The sequence below is a fragment of the Toxorhynchites rutilus genome, chromosome 1 (genome assembly GCF_029784135.1).
Source record: "Toxorhynchites rutilus septentrionalis strain SRP chromosome 1, ASM2978413v1, whole genome shotgun sequence".
NCBI lineage: Eukaryota > Metazoa > Arthropoda > Insecta > Diptera > Culicidae > Toxorhynchites > Toxorhynchites rutilus.
The window spans coordinates 186,016,089-186,036,427 of NC_073744.1; the positions used below are offsets into that span (position 1 = coordinate 186,016,089).

At 41.1% G+C, this 20,339-nt stretch overlaps 2 protein-coding genes across 6 annotated transcripts in view; one reads left to right on the plus strand and one right to left on the minus strand.

Moving 5' to 3' along the window:
* Positions 1–20,339, minus strand: part of LOC129762039 (progestin and adipoQ receptor family member 4) — a 71,766-nt gene that overhangs the window by 39,249 nt on the left and 12,178 nt on the right. The gene's annotated exons all lie outside the window — the stretch shown is intronic.
* Positions 16,463–17,665, plus strand: LOC129762065 (uncharacterized). Of its 2 annotated transcripts, none has more exons than XM_055760050.1 (4): positions 16,463–16,589; positions 16,649–17,034; positions 17,111–17,265; positions 17,405–17,665. In XM_055760050.1, exons 3-4 carry the CDS (start codon positions 17,143–17,145, stop codon positions 17,591–17,593), a joined length of 312 nt encoding a protein of 103 aa, XP_055616025.1. In that variant the 5' UTR covers positions 16,463–16,589; positions 16,649–17,034; positions 17,111–17,142; the 3' UTR covers positions 17,594–17,665. The 2 variants fall into 2 exon arrangements, with proteins under 2 accessions (XP_055616025.1, XP_055616032.1); XM_055760057.1 differs by having other exon boundaries at positions 17,115–17,265.

Sequence of the window (20,339 nt, forward strand, 5' to 3'; positions counted from 1 at the left end):
TCAAGATTCCGTCCGTGCTCCTAGACTCAGACCCATCAACTTTTTATGCATAATCTTTCGGAAAACACAAAAAAAAACTTATATTTTGTTTAAAACCTTTAAAAAACAACATCAAGCTCAATTGTCCTATGTTGATATTCTAATAGTAGTAAAAATTGCAATGCATTAATGCTTTATTCTGCAAAAATGGTTACAAATTTAATATTCAAAGTATTGCCCATCGCTAGTCACAACTTTTTCCCATCTTTCTGGCAATTCACGGATCCCTTTGCGGAAATAATCGGCCGGTTTGTCGCCTAACCACGAATCGATCCAATTTTTGACTTCATCAAAATTGGAGAAGTGCTGGTGAACCAGGCCATGTTGCATCGATCGAAAAAGGTGACAATCGGTCGGAGCAATGTCTGGAGAATACGGTGGGTGGGATAGGACCTACCATTTTAGCGTTTCCAAGTATGTTTTGACCGGTTTCGCGACATGCTGTCGAGCAATGTCGTGCTACAAAATAACTTTATCGTGTCTTTGCTCGTATTGTGGCCGTTTTTCCATCAGTGCACGGCTCAAACGCATCAATTGTCGTCGGTAGAGGTTCCCCGTAATGGTTTCATTCGGTTTTAGCAGCTCATAGTACACCACACCCAGCTGATCCCACCAAATAGACAGCATAACCTTCTGGCCGTGAATATTCCGCGCGACCGTCGATGTTGATGCATGGCCGGGGTATCCATACGTTGCCCGACGTTCAGGATTGTCGTAATGGACCCACTTTTCATTACCAGTAACGATTCGATGCAAAGATCCCTTTCTTTTATGCCGTTGGAACAGTTGCACGTGAAGAAAACTGCGTTCTACGTCTCGTGGCTTCAATTCATACGGCATCCAATGTCCTATCTTTCGGATCATTTCCATTGCTTTTAAACGATCGGATATGGTTTGCTCTTGTACCAAGTTTGCTACTCCAAGTGTATCTGCAAGTTCCTGTAACGTTTGTGACGGATCTTGATCGAGTAAAGCCTCCAATTCTTCATCTTCAGACTTTTTTGGCGGACCGGAACGTCAAAATTACCACTTTTAAACCGTGCAAACCACGTCTGACACGTTCGCTCAGTAGGAGCATGGTCACCATAAACTTCCACCAAAATTCGATGACTTTCCGCAGCTTTTTTCTTCATATTGAAGTAATGAAGTAACACTTTCCGCAAAACACTCTCGTTGGTACGAAATTCGACATATTCGAAGTGGCAAAACTATGTTGTTTACGCTTCAACTCTTTGACATATACTGCAAAAGACGCACAATGACAGTAGCTTTCCAACGAATGTCTGGAAATTTGATTCACTAGAATAATAATCAAGTTACGCCATCTGTTGTAAAAACGAAGAAACTCACCGGTACACCTATTATTATTAGGTATCGCAGAAAATTTGGATTTTTTTTGTTATTATTGATTGTATTTATTTTTCATAGTTTACATGATTTGGAAACGGTTATTTTTTACTTTTTTTTCATTAAAATTCAAGCTTTTTTATAGTGTATCCTTACTGTTTTTAGAAGTTTTTTTTTTTCGTTGTTGTGTTGTGAATGGTAAAAGACTTTCCCGAATCACCTTGGCACCCTTCTTCAATTTTCGCTTGACGATTACCCAATATTTTACGATTGGGTCGAATTGGGAGCAATGGGAGCAGTGATTGCATTTTCACTGTGATGAACAATGATAAACCCGCGCACGAGTTCCATGCCTAAACTGAGGATACAGTCATCACTCACCAAAGAGAAACCATGCACTTCTTCCTTTCACTGGCGAATATATAAAGAAACAGTGTGCGCTAGTTCCTAGAAATCTTGGTTCGAGTAAGTCACACTCTCTTACACTCTCTTGAGAGTTCGAATGTGCGAGTTAGGCCGTGATCTTAGTAGTGACTATTAAACGTTTTCTGATTGTTTACCCACTGACAGGGCCCGAAAAAGGTGAAAAATGAGGACCGACTCTACTCTCAGTAGCTTCGCTTCGACTAGAATTGCTTCGGCAGTCGCCGCAAACAAAAAGTGACTTGACTAGAAAATGAATTGACTAGCGTTGACTAGCGAGGATGACTGGTGAACTAGTCCAGTCAGTGGTTATTTTAACTGACTCGATTAATGAATACAAATCTGCCTCTTCATTCAACTGGCTTCAATCCACACTTCCCCCTGACACTAATTCATACCCGCGTACGCAATATTATTTTTACGTCCACATAAAGAGGAACGAAAGCATGATTTCTGATGCAAAAAAGAAGTTACCCCATCAATGGACGGTTTATTGTCTACCCATCGTGAACTCAAACCAACGAACTTAGACAGTTATTAGGTATGTTATAAAGGTTCTCGCGTTAGTATTAGTGAATAGCGTGCAGTTTGGGAGGAATTCGGAACAAAATTTTAGTTCACTTTGTCTCCGAGTTCAATTTTGTGAAAAAAAAAAAACATATAGAAAAACGGGTTTATATCCACAAAATTAATAAATTTCTCAGTGGTTCTGAACACAACACTGCACGCTATTTTATACATGTGAGTAATTTTCGTGTACGATACGAACGAATCTAGCTCACCTGTAACGTATGGCAAACCACGTTGAACTCGATGCGTGCACATGTACGTGTGAAAGAGAAAGAGAGGAACGAATTCGTTTTGGGGGAAGTCACTTCAAAATGCAATGAGGACAATTTGACTGGGAAGAATGAAATGATATAGTCAAGTCGGTAGAGGGAGATAGCGACTAAACGCCCGACTGACGTTTTGGCGGAGAAAATGCGTGAAGAAGCCAAAAGTCATCACTAACTGACTATGGATATATTCAGTCAGATAGTCAGCTGACTATCTTCAGTTGACTATGACTATGCAGAGCCCTGCCCACTGATGGAAAGGACTAGTTCATATTTCTGTACTCCTAATCTGATGTGTGGATACTTTTTGAGCATCCGGACAGTATGACAATCGGTTTTTGTATTTGTTGCTCGCTTTCTATCGCAAGAAAAAAGTCCGCTTTCGAAGATGACAACTTTATTTTGTAAACAACTGACATATGATTGAACATAATCGCGTTATGTACTCTACATTTGCAAACATTCTTTTACACAAATAGCACAGTGCAAGATGCAACTCACCTGCCGAATAATCTGTTTTTTTTTCGAAAACTTTGATTGAAATTCGCCTGGGCGTTTTATCGACCATTATGACGCGATCAAACTTGGTCAACAATATCGTGTACATTACGAATTACGTTTGAATATGCAGTGTATTTTTTATATTTTTTATATTTCGAATTTAATGATCATAAATTGAATACCAATCCAATAAAAACCCATGGATCTATACTAATTTCAAAGAGCGATATTTCAAATATCTTTGCGCTCAATTTCAGCCTTCACCAAAGTATAAGACGGAAGTTATACATTAATACGTGTCCATAAGTCTATACATTTAGGGAGTACCAATTTCGGAAAATAAAAAAAAATGTTATCGAAACGAAATGAAAGCAAATTAATACTCATTCGATAGAGAATATTTTTATATATTCTCTTCCAAAAAAAAGGAGAAAAAATTATAGGAGGTTGTGTCCAAGATACGACCGCATTGTTGACGTAGAACTACACTGTCATGTTATAAAAGTCGTTTGTTTAAACCTTCGGATATTATTCTATAATGCTGTGAAATTTTAGAAACGACTGCTTAATTGAACAATCTCTGAAATGTTTTTTTCATTGTAGAATCTGTTGACGATAATTGACTGATGATTCATTCTTGCCTTCACAGAACAATACACTAGCTGATCGTATGTCGCCATTTGTTTCATGTCAATGCATTGAAAATTTACCTCAAACGCTATTCCGGTGGCCTTTTTCGCAATTGACAGACTCGGTTACAGTCGATTATATCAATATAGCACCGCGAGGAAACAACAACAATGACAACACTTGCAGGTATCAAATTAGGGGCAGAGTAAGTGATTTGATCGATTTCTATACATCGACTCTCTCTTTTGTTCATAACTTAGCTGCAAATACATTCCGTACTGTATTTGGCAATGTGGAAGATAGGTCAGAACCTCATCTATCAGATTCTATAGCAAACTTAAATTGGAACGTATTTGCAGTTGAGTTATTAACTAAAGAAAAAGTTGATGAAGAGAAATCGATCAAGTCACTTACACCTCTTGCATTCTAAGCCCCTCAAATAGCATGTTACATGTTATTTAGTATTGCCTCAGTGAAATTGTACCTCCAGGCGTCGTTCGTACAACGTAAACCAAGCGCCAAACAAGCGTTCGCCATAGCATGCATACAGAGCCATACATTGGTGGCTTGAAACTACTAGAAATATAAACACTTCTCATCATTTTGCGCTATTCTCAAAAGAAACACTTCTGTTTATATTACTGGCCTCGAAAAAAAAATGCATTACTTTCTCATACTCGAGATGAGCGCAGCTGTTACCCTTAGTGGAGGAAGTTTTGCTACTGGCAAGCGAAACCTAATCACATACAAAATTCCAGAACAACATCCACTTTCTTGGTGATTAAACAAGCGAAATGAACTCTTTTTTTAATATCAACAACCTCGAAAACAGTAGCATTGCTTCATTATGATCAAGACTAGTGCAAATGCAATCCTAATTGTAGGCAGTTTTGCGACTGGCACGCGGACCCAGTTATTTGGTACATAACATTCCAGTACGACATTCAAGATGCTTGGTACAATCTTAACGCCTGCTTCGCCATAAAGTCAGCTTAATACATTCATGCAATGTCAAAAACACCATCGAAGCCCTTATGATGACGGAAAACAAACAATGTTCACTGCTTGGAAAAAGACTGAATTATGCCACACAGCTAGTACTCTGCTGTAACACCCATCGATCCGAATTCGCTGATGAGTTTGTCAAGAGCAACCGCCTTCATCACCAGCGGGGGGAGCTTTATGCTGCCTGGGTAACGGCGTTTACATTTTCGACCGACGCGCCTAAGTCGCCTACTTCGCTGTTGTTCGATGCGAAGGCTTGGTTCAGTGCGAGCGCTTTTCACTGCACCAACATCGCGTGCATCATCTGATGACGCTTGCCTCGAAATTTTATTGCCCCTGGCAATGCGTTCGTTTTTTGCAGGGCTCGAGCCTGCCTTCCTCTTCTTCTTGCTAATCACACACTGTGCGAAGCGTCCAAATTATGACGCGGAAAAAACACACGATACGAATAACGCGAAAAACGAACTGGAAAAACCTCACGACGATATCCAAGTTGAATTACCACTGGTGGGGTCCAATCTTAGATCGAAGCGCAGCAAAAGCAAAGTGAACTGGATTGCTCAACAGTCCGATGCCGAATGAAAGTTTGCCTTTTTTTTTTTTTTTTTAAAGCTTAAAGTTTATTTATTTGAGGATCTTTTAAAATTTATCAAATTTGATTTACAATTCAATTTTTCAGCCTTAGGGGCCCGGCAACTTTGGTAAATTTTTGGCTTTCAATTTCTGCATAGATCATTGGTTGTGAATCTAGTCTACATTTGATCCCGTAAAGAGGGATATAACAATTATTAATTGAAAAATTTTATAACCTACCTAACTATAATCTAAATTAAAACTATGGGACCAGCTCCCGGATTATTGCGTGCGGAGACCGCTGGCAAGACCCCCTGAACCTAGACAGGATTTGTGTTTTCCGTTCCTCCAGCACCTGAAGACCAGATAGGCGGTGGATCTCGGTATTTCGGGTCCTTGGTGGACTGTCCAGGATCTTCCGAAGGATGTTGTTCTGGATGATCTGTAGTCTTTTATGATGGCAATTTGCACATCCCTCCCAGATTGGCAAACCATATTCGATTACCGGCAGGATGATCTGCTTGTGTATCGCAAGCTTGTTCCTCAGCGACAGAGTGGATTTTCGGTTGATGAGCGGGTATAGCGACTTTATGAGTTTGGAACACTTCGTGGATGTATTGCTCACATGGGATGCGAAGTTCAAGTTCCTGTCCAGGGTGAGACCAAGGTAGACAACCTCACTCGACCAATTAATGGGATTGTTGCTGAGGTGGACGTTCATATCATCAGGCGGAACAAGACGTGGTGATTTTGAGTGTGAAAATAAAATGGTCCGTGTCTTCGCCGCGTTGATGCGAATCTTCCAGGATGTTAGGTAGTCGGACAAAACATTCAGGCCCCTCTGTAATCTCCTGACTAGCGGACGTATCACTCGACCCTTGTAGATGATGGCGGTGTCATCAGCGAACATCGACAGCACACCATCACCAGGAAGGGGAGGAACATCCGAAGTAAAGATATTGAACAGGATAGGACCTAGGAGGCTACCCTGAGGAACTCCCGCGATGACGTTGAACGTATCGGAAAGCACGTTGTTCAGAGAGACCTGAAAAGTCCTGTCCGATAGATAGTTACCGATTATCTTGACGAGAAAGATCGGGAAGTTGAATCGTTGTAGCTTGAACACAAGACCATTGTGCCAGACATTATCAAACGCCTTTTCGACGTCCAACAATGCCATGGCAGATGTTTTAGACATGGACTTGTTCCGCCTGATGATGTTCGTGACTCGTGCAAGCTGGTGGAGAGTGGAATAACCTTTCCTAAACCCAAACTGCTCACGGAGGAAGATGTTGTTCTGGTTTGCAAAATCCAGCAAACGGCTGAGAATCAGCTTTTCAAATAGCTTCGAGATGGACGACAAGAGGCTGATGGGGCGATAGCTTTTGGCGTTGGTAGGGTCTTTACCAGGCTTGTGTATGGGAATTACTTTGGCTAACTTCCAGCGAGACGGGAAGTAACCAAGTTCCAAGCATGTGTTGAAGATAGAAGTTAAGTGCTCGAAGAAGCCAACGCTCAAGTTTTTTAACTCGATGTTAAGCGTACTGTCGAACCCGGCAGCCTTCATGTTTCTCGTGTTACGGACCGCAGCTATCGCCTCATCAGCCGTTATTTTGGATTCTTCGGGGAGAACGATGGGGGTATCAGCGACACTAGCCACGACCTCCTCGACGATAGGCTCGTGGGGACTCACCATGGAGCGACCAATATTGTGAGAATCCACGAAGTGTTGACCAAGCGCATTCGCCTTTTCGGCAGATGTTATAAGTAAGGATGAATTCGAATCCAACGATCTGAGTGGAGGAACGGGTCGCGGTTTGCTTTTTAGAATTTTGGCGGTTTTCCAAAATGGTTTTGCGTGATCTGGGAGAGAGCAAAGATGATTTGAGAAATGTTCGTTCCTGAGATCCACCATCCTGGCATGGATGATTTTCTTGAGACGGTTGCAATTGGTCTTCAGGTGGGAAAGTCCAGTGCGTTGGTACTGGCGACGGATGGTGTTGCGGAGTCTAATTAAATTTTTGGTTATCCTGTCTAGATTCAGGGGATTACTCACCAGTCTTAAAGCCGGTACGTGTCTGTCTCTGGCCCGAGAGATCGCCTCGTCGATGGTCTGAAGACACTGGTCGATGTCGTCGGTTGAATCGGGAACGATGTCATAGTTGATCTCGGTGTCCACGCACTGCTGGAACTGTGGCCAATCGACGCGGTGGTAGCTGCGTCGCGAAACCTGGAATCTGTTGGCGGAGGAGCTCACTTCAATCGACACCGGGTAGTGGTCGGAGCTGAGTTCTTGATAGACGACAGGCTCCAAGATGTTTATCGCGTTCGTGATGAAAATGTCGATGGTCGCGTGTACACCGGACCGGCTCAACCGGGTGGGACCGTCCGGACTCAGAATGGTATATTGTGCTTCTTGGAGGTCGTCATGCAGGATCAGGCCGTTTCGGTTACTACGGCTGTTGCCCCACGCTTGATGCTTCGCATTCAGGTCGCCACCGATGATGAACTGCTGTCGCCGCCGGGTCAGCTTGATGACGTCGCTTTGAAGAAGTACTGCCGAGCCGTCCCGTACATTTGTTTGTTTGGGGCAGTAAGCTGCTACTATGGTGAGAGGACCGACAGGGGTTGAGACTTCCACCCCCTACGGCCTCGATGATTTTCAGCTCGAAGCTTGGAAGCAGCTGACAGCAAATGTTTCGCCTAAGTGCGATGGCCACGCCACCACCTCCTGAGCTGGTCCTGTCAAGCCTCACGAGCCGGAAGTCTGGGAGGAAGACATTTATTTCGGGCTTAAGGTGCGTCTCCGTGATAATTGCCACGTCGATTTCGTGCTCATTGAGAAATACAACGAGTTCTATGGCTTTGCTCTTAAGAGAGCAAGCGTTCCAGTTGACTATGCGTGTTATATTACGGTCCATACTTGGAAACGAGGGTGAGGACAGCCTCAAGCTGTTCGTTTAGTGTCTTGCAGGTGCGTTTTATTCTGATGACCTCGGACACCAGCATGACGAGTTCCTTGTCATTTAGTGGGACGCCCTCGGCGGTCGTGCCGAATGTCACACACGAGTACGAGAGACCCGCGAGGGGTGGTTGAGTCTGCTGCGGCGCTGCACTCATGAGCCTGTGCTGCACTGAGGAGACGCTAAAGCCCGCTTGGTTACTTACGGAGGGGGCGATGGGATCGCCGCGGTTTCATTGATTGTTGAGTGGAAGAGGAGGCAGGTTCGGGACTGCACGGCGTTGCACTAGCGCGGTGAACTGCACATCGTTGACTGCTGGCGGGCGCTGGTTTCGCTTTCGTCCTGGTTGATTGTTGATGGAGGCACGCTTTCGGATCTCTATATACTCAGCTCTCTTCGGACACGTTCTGCTGGTGGGTTTGTGATTGGCTCCGCAGTTTGCGCAGATAGGGACACCGTCCTCCATGTGTTCACATGCATCAGCGTTGTGAGTTTTGCCGCATTTGACGCACCGGGATGCCATGTGACAGTTTCGAGTGCCATGCCCGAACATGAAACAATTCGAGCATTGGGTTACGTCTCTGTGAACTGGTATGTAGCGATCCCACTCGACCTCGATATGGAACAGCAGTCGTATGTTCTGGAGGTCCTTCAGGCACGTCGAGTTTTTGGCCAGGTGGACGAGATAAAGTTGGTCTCGATACACCCGAGTCTGGTCGTGCCGCTTCATTTTGTAGATTTGAACCGGCTTGAGTCCGCGCTGCTCGAGTTCAGCCGATAGTTCCTTGGTGTCCATATCGTGGAGTCCGCGGAGTTCCACCTTGAGCAGTTTCTCGGCCTCGATGTCATGTGAGAAATACTCACAGTTCCGCTGTTTTAGCATTGTTCACGGTGACTTTATATCCTACGATTTCCCCTCCGTTGCTCGTCGATAAGTTGCTCGTTATTGACAGCTCTGTTCGGGAAAGCACACAAATGGACTGAACAAATGCATGGGAAAATAGAAACGCTTAAAGTTTTCATGAATTTTAACCATTTACAAATAAAGGGATTCTAATGTATAGCATATTAAACAAATCTTAGGGAATTTTTTGACGTGGGACTACGTCTAACCGGAATATATGGAGGGTAAAATGAAAACCTAAACACAGAACATGCAAAAAAAAAAGAAAGATTTCGAATGCTTATAGCTCGAACATTTCGTACTGGATAGGAGAGATGTTTGCATCACTTGATAGGGAATATTTCTACGCATCTATCGCAACTAACAAAATGTTGTTTTTCATTAGATAAACAATTGAATAACTGTAAAATATTAGGCGTTATCTAAACGCCCTAACTGCATCGTTTTGATTGGCCCGATTTACGGTTTCCCTAACACAGCCATCAAAACCAAGCAGCCTAGGGGAAATCGGCATTGCAAATTCATACAAATCGGGGGTATTTTTGTTCCGATTGAAATGTGTTTCCCTAACACAGACTTCAAAACCGAGGTTTCTGGGGAAATCGGCTCTGCAAATAAATGCAAACTGCGAGTACTTTTGTCCTCGCTTGCCTTTGTGCAGAGTGGAATATGTCTGTCCTAACATGATCTTCTAAACTTAGGAACCTGGGAAAATCGTGCAGACACTAGAAGCGAATGAACTTCCCAGTTTCAAGCAAATTCGAGATTCGAGAAGTATGTACACTTTTGGGATGTAAACTTCAGAGGGAAATGTAAAATAAAATAATCGTTTGATAATTTTTTTTTTGTCTTTATTGGAAAGATTTTCAGCCTTAGGCTGGTTCATCAAACGTTTGATAATTCTTCCGTACATATATTTTGTTCTAGTCCTCATACCAAACGTAAAAGGTCCGTCATTAAATTTACTTGTAACGAAGAACAATCAATTACAATAAATGAATTGACTTTACACGGCATTTGTTCATTTTTTTCACTCACAGAGCAAATATATTGAACTCAATTGAATTTGGAAACTGTTTCATTCAATCAAGAATTTAATCAATACAAACGAATGATTGCTATACTAAGGTAGTTCCACGTGAACCTTGCGGTTATATCATAGATATAACCCACTAATTTTTTTTCTTAGGGAATAAATTTTTTCGTTTAGTATATAAATCGCCAAAATCCGTTCGCGGCAAAAATAGTTATTAACGTTAACTTTATTTCATAAAAACGTGACCTGTTTTCTGATTTGACACCCTTAATGAAAGACGTAGTTCTACGTCAAAAAGAGTCTGAGAAAAGTTATGGGCCAAAACGAGTTGTATGTGGGAAATATTGGATAAATATTTAATTTATGATTATGAAAATAATTTGTTATTAACCCACTATAAGGCCGTGGAAACTAGGCAAGAGATCAACTTCAAACAAAACTTCAGTAAAATATAATCCTTAGACGAGGAAGAACACATATTTACCTTTGATAAAACAAACTATTGAATCGGTGGCAATATAGTTGCCACTGCTCGTAAATCCCAACAATACTGGTGGCAATATGTTTCCTGCTGCCTTGTAAGCTTTATTGCAGGTATTGCAGGTATGAAGGTATGAAATAGAACGAAACAACCGGAAAACCGCCACAATATGAGTAAAGACACGATGTATATTCTGTCAAATCTATACCGGGAATTTGTGTTTCAAAGAAAATGCTTCATTTATCATCTAAATTTTTTTTTTCAAAATAGGCCCCTTCTGAAGCAAAACACATTTTCGAACGAGTAACCAGTCTTCTAAATACTTTTTATAGCTGTGTTCAGGAATTGTCTTCAGTGCACGCATTCGTTTTTAGATCTTTAAATCTGTCAAAACAGGCTCCAGGAAGCGGTAATTTGAATTTCCCAAAATAAAATCACATCCATGTCTCGTCGCCAGTAATTATGGGTTGGATGAACGTGGGATCAGAATTTGATCGTTCAAGCATGTCTTCGGCCACTCGATTGCGATTTTGAAGAAAACTAAGCTCTTTCGATACTAGTCGTGCTGCGACTTTTCTCATGCTCAAAACATCAATCAAATTTTGACGAACGGTCTCGTGAGCGATATTTAATTCGTGGGCTGGCTCTCTCAAATTTAAATGACGATTTCCGAGAATCATTCCCTTTATTTTGTTAATGTATTCATCAGTCGAAGGGGTGGATGGTCGTCCTTGACGTGGCAAATAGTTCATCTCTTCTCGGTCGTCTTTGAATACCTTATCCCATCCATATACTCGTGTTTTCGACATAGCTGAATGACCATATGTATTTTGCAACATTTTCGACGTTTCAGTACAAAAAATTTGGTTTGTAACACAAAATTTCACACCATATCTTTGACCAGTAGAATTCTCGCGTAATTTTTGAAAAGGTCCTATGTAACAAATGTAAACAAATCGAGTTAATGGATGCACGCTATTAGTTTTCAATCATTGAATGTATTACAAAAACAATCGTTCACGTATCTATCTTCTTCATCTTTTTGTCGCCGATACAAAAAATCAAGATGCTGAACTATAGGTGTTTCGTTCTTGACACATTCAGGACATGACGTGAGACGAGTAGCGAGACGTAACTTTCAGAATTATTTACTTTTTGTTTGGGTGTGTGGTTATGATTTCAATGTCAACTCGCTAAGGAAAATAATTGAAGGAGAAAATAAGCAAATATATATTCGTGGAATATAGTGCACAACCTCCTTTTGCTCTAGTCAATTACCGTTACAAGCTCTTTCCGGATCTCCTTCCAGGTATATGCACAGCATTCTCCTCTTCCCCGAGCGAAATCAGTGGAGCCACAATCAGCGTTATTGTTTGTCACCATCGCCGTAAGCTGTTAGTACTCTTTTCCCCGCCGATGGGAGCCAAACAGAAGTACATTTTACAATAAACAATAAAGCGCGAGCAGCTATTTTGCCAACGAATGCATTTGTCACCAAAAGATACGACTTGTTTTGTAAACAAATTTGTTTTTTTCACGAGCAATGGCCGAACAGCAATTTTGACATTGCGGTCCACCTATAATACAACGCCTTGCAAAAAATATCCAATGTACAGATTCGAATTTTAAGCACCCGGCTGTTACTTCGGACGCCACTTTCCTCCGACGGCCGAAACGTCCGGAGTAACAAAGCAGTCAATACAACTCGCAGTCGTACTTCGGTCGTTTTGGAATTTGTTTCTTACAGGTGTTGTTATCGATTTCAGTGCAATTCAACGAGTGATAACAATAATAATCAGTCTTTAGAACGAAATGCTGATATTTGGATTGTTGTTTATTAGTTAGTTTCAAATTTTTATAGTGCAACGTAATATGTCCAATGTGCAAACGCGGGCAGTCAAAACGTCCAAAGTAACATTTTTCGCTCCGAGGCTTCAACCTTAATCTCAAATCACGAAACAATAGTTACGATTGGTTTTACGGAGTTATTCTTGACAGCTAGTGGTGAAAACAGTGATAAAGATTGATAGCTTTTAAGACAATTCGCGAAATAATGTTCGGGTCTTCAACTACGTTTTTCTCGAGTTGGTGAAAATGTTACATTGGACCTTTTCAAAAGTTACGCGAGAATTCTCCATATTAAAAATCACCGATCAAAAAAGTCAACTTGTTTTTAATGACGCGAAAATTAAACCAAATGACAGATCGCGCACAAAATTGATAGATTCGAGGATTGCTTCCAAAGACCTGCAGTTCTTGAGGCAAAGAATCCGTATACTGCCAGAAAGATAGGATAGGGTTGTGCCTAGTATGCCTAGGGGAAACTTTTATCAAAATAAAATCTCAAATTTTGACAAAAATAGCAAATTTCAATCTGCAGTCAGTCATTTTACGAGGAATTTAGTTCGTATGTAACAATTAACGTTCCCCTTGACAATTGAGATGCCTAAAAAATCAGAATTTCTTCGTGTGACGAATTTACTGTCTAAAAGATGTGCGAAGGTTGTTGCTTCTGATGAAGCAAACATTCAATGAAAAAATATTATTAATTTTTCTTATCAAGCAAATGTGTATAAATTTCACAGAAAAAAGGATATTTTTCTACCCATAATCATTATTATTACTTACAAACATCTGATTGCCTTCGTGAAAGCCTTCATATCTGTTGTTATAGAAGATGAAAAGCACTAAATGCCTAAAGAAAAACGACTTACCAACAAACCTCCGCAGCCGAATATGTTTTCTTCAAGCTGGTGAGGCGTTAAAAGGCAACATTACGTAAGAAAAAGAGCGCATTGGTATTTATGAGACATTTAATTATACTGTCAACATCGTCGAAGGTCCATGGTTACACCGCAAAATAGGAGTAGAAATACACAGGTAGCAGCAGCACCACGAAACATAACGAATCGATCACCGGCGTTCCGGCGGCTCCTGCATACCAGAGAGCACAGGAAAGCGCCACGGGCAAATAAAAATATTATAAATAAACGGATATTGATTATTTCATTTGTTATGTGCCTCGGCGCGGAGCCGGTTGTGCATTTAACGTTGATTAGAGAGCGGAAAACCGAGATTTTTCCGACTCGGTTTGTTTATTGTAGAGTTTTGTTAAATAATTAAATCCCAATGATGGAATTTTAAATCACGAGCTTCGCTCGCACGCTTCACCGCTGATGACCAGCCCTTTCCATCGCCCATTGGCCTACGCGCCTGTGGATCGAGCTGATCTACTTAATCGCAGCGATTTAATTAATTTGTTTCATTTCATCATCTAATCTCCCGAACATCGAAGCGACATTCCATTTTGTGTATTTACTTTGTTGTTCAAGGACGGACCAGACGGAGGAACGGCGAGCGCCGAGCGTGACTGTGCAAGCGAGGAGCGGAAACTTCCCACAACAACTGGACGGAGGATGGCCAAAATCCGTTCGTATTAAATGCGGAGTGGCTCGGAGTGGGAATGGAAACAAGAACAAATCTCGCTGACATTGATTTATGTTTATGAGTTCTTTGACGTCCTTTTTCAAGACATGATATGGATTTCAGTAGCCCCCCCAAATTTTCCGGAAGAATTGTGTTTGTTTTTGCTCAGTTTGAGAATGCTCTAGTCCCATTCGTTTTTATTTCAATTTTTCACACATTGTAAGCGACTAAATCATCCTTCAGAAGTATTTATCATGCTTTGTAAAATCAGTAATCCATTTGTGAGCTGGATGGGAAACATAATTCAATCATCTCTGGTTGTTCCTAAAAGTAGTGATTAACCACAACTCGCTTGTCTGGAGTCTGGTGATGAATGAAAAAACAAACATAACAACGAATCAATTGACAGTAAAGCCCAGAAAAGTGATAATTGAACGTTAGTTAACATTTGTGATCAGAAGAGCAACATACACCATAATGTTGCTGCTGGGAATTATACAAGTTCAGCTAGTGTTGAGTGAAAAATGAACCTTTGGGATGATTCTTCATAATGAACTATACACGGTGTCTTCAAGTTCCAGAATTCAAACTATATATTTGCAACAAATTTAAATCCATGCTAACGGATTCAGTCAAATCTCAGTCATTTTTTTTCATAATTACAAAATAAAATGGATTTTTTTTGAGACGTTCAAAGGGCTTCAACCTGATGGTAACCAGCTCGACAAAACCGCCCACATTAGCTCAAAGGGTAAAGGGTGTATCACATCAAATTGCATCACGGAAAAAACGCTGTAGAAATTTAATTTTTAGGAATTATATCTTCAGCTTTCGCTTATAATCAGATAAGAGTGTATAGATCACGTTGGCCATGCTTCACTGTCAATGTTTCGTAAATTTGGAAAAATGTCGTCGAACGAAAAAGAGCGTCGTGAATTAATCCTGTGCACTCATTTCGAGAATCCGGAGTTGTCACATCGGGACATCGGTAAGATGCTGGGAATCGTCCAATCCACGGTCAGCAGAGTAATAAAACGATACTTCGAGAACCTAACCATCGACCGGAAGGTGAAGAACGGCAAAATGGATGCTCCGTCAGTGAAAAAGATCACAAGCGCGTAGTTAAGAAGTTTAGACGTGATCCGAGAAGTTCGGTCCGGGATGTCGCCAATAAGCTGAATTTGTCAAGTTCATTCGTCCAGCGGACCAAGCAGCGGGAGGGCCTGCGTACATACAAGGTTCAGAAGGCTCCTAACCGCGACGAAAGGCAAAACATGGTGGGGAAGACGCGAGCCCGGAAGCTGTACACCGAAATGCTGACGAAGCCGCATTGCCTGGTAATGGACGACGAAACCTACGTCAAAGCGGACTTTCGTCAGCTGCCTGGCCTGTTGTTCTTATCCGCAGAGGACAAATTCAGCGTTCCGGAGGAGATTCGCAAGCAGAAACTATCCAAGTTTGCCAAAAAGTACATGGTGTGGCAAGCGATCTGCTCTTGCGGAAAGCGGAGCGCCCCCTTCGTGATGACCGGCACGGTAAACGGGCAGGTTCACCTTAAGGAGTGCCTACGCTTACTACCACTATTGAAGCAGCACGAGGGCCCGACCATCTTCTGGCCGGATCTCGCTTCGTGCCACTATTCAAAGGACGTGTTGGAGTGGTACGAAGCCAACGGGGTCACCTTCGTGCCGAAGGAAATGAACCCGCCCAACGCGCCGGAGCTTCGCCCAATAGAGAAATATTGGGCGATTATGAAGCAGGCCCTCCGGAAGAACCCAAAAGTTGTCAAATCGGAGGCGGACTTCAAGAGAAAATGGATTTCTGTTCAAAAAAACTACAACCTGACGTTGTACAGAACCTTATGGACGGGGTAAAGAGGATGGTGCGAGCATACGGGCTTGGGCTCGAAGTATGAATAAAAAGAAAATGCCAAAAGTTGTTTAATAGTTTTTATTTTACTGTCTAAAATTTTCAAAAGGATCGGTCTACTGGGCGAATTTCTACAACGTTTTTTCCGTGATGCAATTTGATGTGACACACCCTTTAATCGTCTGTTTTCCCACACTAAGTTTTGACGCTACAAAAGGGGGGATGAGCCATCATGATAAGAGGCCGTATGAATAAAAAAAAGTATTTACTTATTCTGCCCGTTTCCAAGTAAAGTAAACTTTCCTAGTATTTACTTGAATCCGTATGATTAAAAGTTTACTTTACTAATTTCATTTTAACGTATGTTCGAATTCGAACATAGTACTTACTTTGTCAAACATCTGTCAACTGATTGTTTTTGTTTGGTTTCAAAACGTCACTTTTCTCGCCCGTGTTGTGATCCTTTCATTGAAAAAAAAAATCGATAACAATGATTTTTGGCCACGAAAACATCGAGGTAACGAGATACTCGAAGAGATTGTTCTGGTAGATGATGGTAAGTTGAGTTTTTTAATTGTTGCTTAAAAATACTAGTTTCCGATCATAAATTTACAGTCGAAGGATCTGTCGAAAAATCAATCAGCAGCGGTAGCGGAAGAAAGAGGAAGAATCAATCTAATCAGGAACAAATGGATGCTGTGTTTGTGGATGTACTGGAGGAAGTAGGAAAAATTTTACTTTCCAAATCGCAAACACCACCTGTGTGGGAGAAGAAAAAAACAGCGTTGGCGGCGATGCGACACCAGTTGCTCATCCGATGTTGATTGGAGTTCTCTGGCGACCAAATATTGAAGAAAATCAATAACATGAAGACCGCAGTTAAAGAAAAAACGGATACCAAAAAAAAACAGAGAACGTTAAAATTGTGCTCAACCAACCGCAAGAAAAGTTTTATGGACTGCTGGGGGGTGTTGACAATCCCAGCATCATCAGCGTTCCGTGTAAGTTAAAAATTATTCAATTATTTCAATTATATTGAAACTTATGAAATGTTATCATTTATCATATTATTTACAGATAGTCTGGCAGTAGGAAGCAAAAATATTGCAATGGAGAAGGATCCACCGAAGGAGGAGCATGATTCTTCTGATGATTACGATTACAACAGCTTGCAGAACGAGTTTCTGGCGCCGAGTCAAGCGTGTCAAACACTAAAAACAAATCAAAAATCGGTATGTGTTTTATTTTAATTCTACTTTTACTTTTCATGCGCTCTCAGTGATTAAAATGGTATTTTTATTCCCATTTCTCTTCTAAAATTGTTCTTCAAAGAACTTTTATAGTTTTTTAATTCTTTTTTTCTTATTCCAGACACGTGGCAGAACACAACAAACAGTGGGTGAGGAACAACTTAAGTTCCTGAAAAAGCAACAACATTATACGGATGTATTGAAAGCAAACCAAGAAGAGCGACACCAAAAAGAAATAGAGCTGTTGGTTCTGAAAAAGGAAATTGCTGTCCTGAAAATCAAAAAACTCAAAGAGAACATGATCATCTGAAAGTGTATATATTTTTTTGTATATATTTTTTAAATTAAAGTTCAATTAATAAAGAGCCCGATTTTTCTCAAATGAAGGACCGATGTCACAAACGAGCGGAAAAGGAATATTTGGCGCATCATAATACATTTTCACTTGTTTAAATGTAAGATAGCAGCACTAAATATTAATCGCATAAGATAAACAAAAGAGTTTTCAGAGGGAAAGTACGCTCATGAGCATACTTGGTAATGACAAAGTAAATACTTGATAAATGCTGTATTATTCATACGAAATCAAGTAAACTTCCATTTTCGAAAATTTCATACTCAGTTGTCAGTTTTATTCATACCAAACGTAGTAAATACTTAATGTCACTGCTCGAATGCGTGATTCAAGTAAAATAAAGCTGAATTTTATTTTTATTCATACGACCTAAGGTCTCGTGAAGTGGGTGGTTGTGATGGCGGTATGTTTCATTCACGAAAACCGGTTGACAAGCGAATAGTCGCGCTTTCATCGTTCTGTCGGATACGGTTGGCATTTTGTGAACATTCAGCGTGGGTGATTTAACTTCTTTCGGGAATCCGACCCATTTTGTTATCGCACCAGGGTCAGCGGCGTAGAAGATCTACGGAAGCGGTGTTACTTTTCAATCAAATGGGCTGTGATGTACGCTGAGAATATACAATTCGATAATTCAAGAACTCTTTTATTTTGAGTGTTGAGAATTTTAGGCTGTGATTAAATCGATCGGTAAACTTATATTGATAACAGGTAAAGCATGAAATATTTACAATACGGGATCACTGTTCATTGTATAGCAGCGGTCGCAGTAGGCGTTTCAAAAATCAGCTGACAGCAAATTGTTTGGAAAACTTGTATCTTTCAACGGTAAAAAATTCACTTTAATCAGTTTTGTTTTGAAAAAGTTGTGCAGGATGGAAGCAGAGAGGAGAAATTTGATCTTGTACATTCACACTCAAATCCGGCGTGGTCAGTTACTTAAATCGCGAAATTCCTGAAAGTGGCTAAACCGACTGCGTATGATTTGCTGGAACGTTTCCGTGAACGTACAACCGTTTTTTTTCCAAAATATATATTTTTATCAAGGCTCATATGGCGTTAGCCTGACGGGGCCGGAGTTCAATATTTTGACAGTTTTTCTTATTATCTATGTTAGTAATATGTAACCGATTACTCGCGGTCGGCTCGAGGTTAGTATTACAAGTGTTTTCGTAACTGGGATGTTGCTGTCTCCAATGCTCTGTACGTGTGCCCGACACGGGATACTTCCTACCAAGGTACAACCGTTGTTCGGATGGATGAGATGACGCGTCGTAGTGAAACTTACGATCCGAAGTTGAAGGTATTGAGAACAATCAATAAAGGGGATATTCTAGTGTAGAGACACGAGTTTCGGACCTTGTTTAGCTCCGAAACAAAAAAATTTTATCCATTATGTCATCATTTGTTTATCTATCTTCCAACAAAACAAACAAAAATTTCAAATTTCTAAACTAAAATACTGCCTTAAGGCAAGACCGGGGCTCTCGGACTACGACATTGCCAAAAAACACAACTCTAACCAATGTACCATCCAAAGAATCCGTATGCGTGCCTGCAAGTAACCAAAAAGGACGCTGAAGCAAAATCTGGTGGCCAAAAGACGCGCTCGAAAGTTGTACAAGGTTTTGAGGAAGTACGAAGCATCAAATTTAAGTTCGTTTTCGTTGATAAACTTTCCAGGAAGCTCTTGAATTTTTCAAGGGATTCGCAACTATGGTCAGAAAATCAAGGTTCTCGTCACAGACAACAAAATGTGTAGGTAAGAGTGCCTGCAGAAACGTAACTTTTAGTTTTTAGAGGCTCACAAAGATCCAGTGAAGTTTTGGTCAAATTCGGCAAAGCTGCCAATACAGTAGAGAGGTGCTTCGGTGCTTCAACAATGAGATCGATTACATTGAGCCTCTACCTGTGCGCTTTAGCGGAGGTAGAAGAACAGAAGTGGCCTTCAATTGACTTAGCGCTGTAGTTCGCTGAACCGATGTGAAACATGCACGTGGATTATATGTCGAATGAGCTGCATTCTTCAGTGTACTTTTCAGTGTGGCAGAGTGTGGATCAGCGCACTTCAGTGCTGGACACAGGTTTTGTGTGCCTAGGATTGTGTCTATATAACGATCCGAAGCACACCGCCAATACCGTCAAAAAGTGGTTCCAGGATAACAGAGTCGACGTGACGAAGTGGCCAGCGCAATCACCGGATCTGAACCCTATAGAGAACCTATGGAAGATCGTGAAAGGTCGGTGCACACGGAGAAATCGAAGAATAAGTAGCGATTGTGGGATTCAAGCTTGTTGGTACGCCATCCCGGTCACCACGTGCCAGAACTGGGTGCGTGAAGTGATACGTAACAAAGGTTACACGACCAAGTACTAACCCTAGAAGCTTTTCACGGCATGAATTTTCTGGTTCAAGGTGCCAATGAAAATGGTCATCTTGATTTTTCATACGGGACTTCCTGCGAAATGTCAATTTGTACGATAAAATACCATATGCAAAATATTAGATCAATCGGACTTCATTTACTAGAGTCGCAGAAAAATCACATGAAATCGGGGTTTTAAAAAAAATCAGTTTCAAATGTCTTGAAATTGCATGAAACGTCGAATTTCATTGTTATCTCAAAAAGTATTTTTGAAAAAAAGGTCATAACTACGCGTTTTGGGCATTCAAATATCGTCAATCAAAGAATTTCATTGA

Excerpts from the sequence above, each read along its gene's own strand:
- LOC129762065 (XM_055760050.1), top strand. The coding sequence starts at position 17,143 with ATGGAGAAGGATCCACCGAAGGAGGAGCATGATTCTTCTGATGATTAC. Across the intron at positions 17,266-17,404 it reads TAAAAACAAATCAAAAATCG|ACACGTGGCAGAACACAACA; the intron begins GTATGTGTTTTA and ends TTCTTATTCCAG.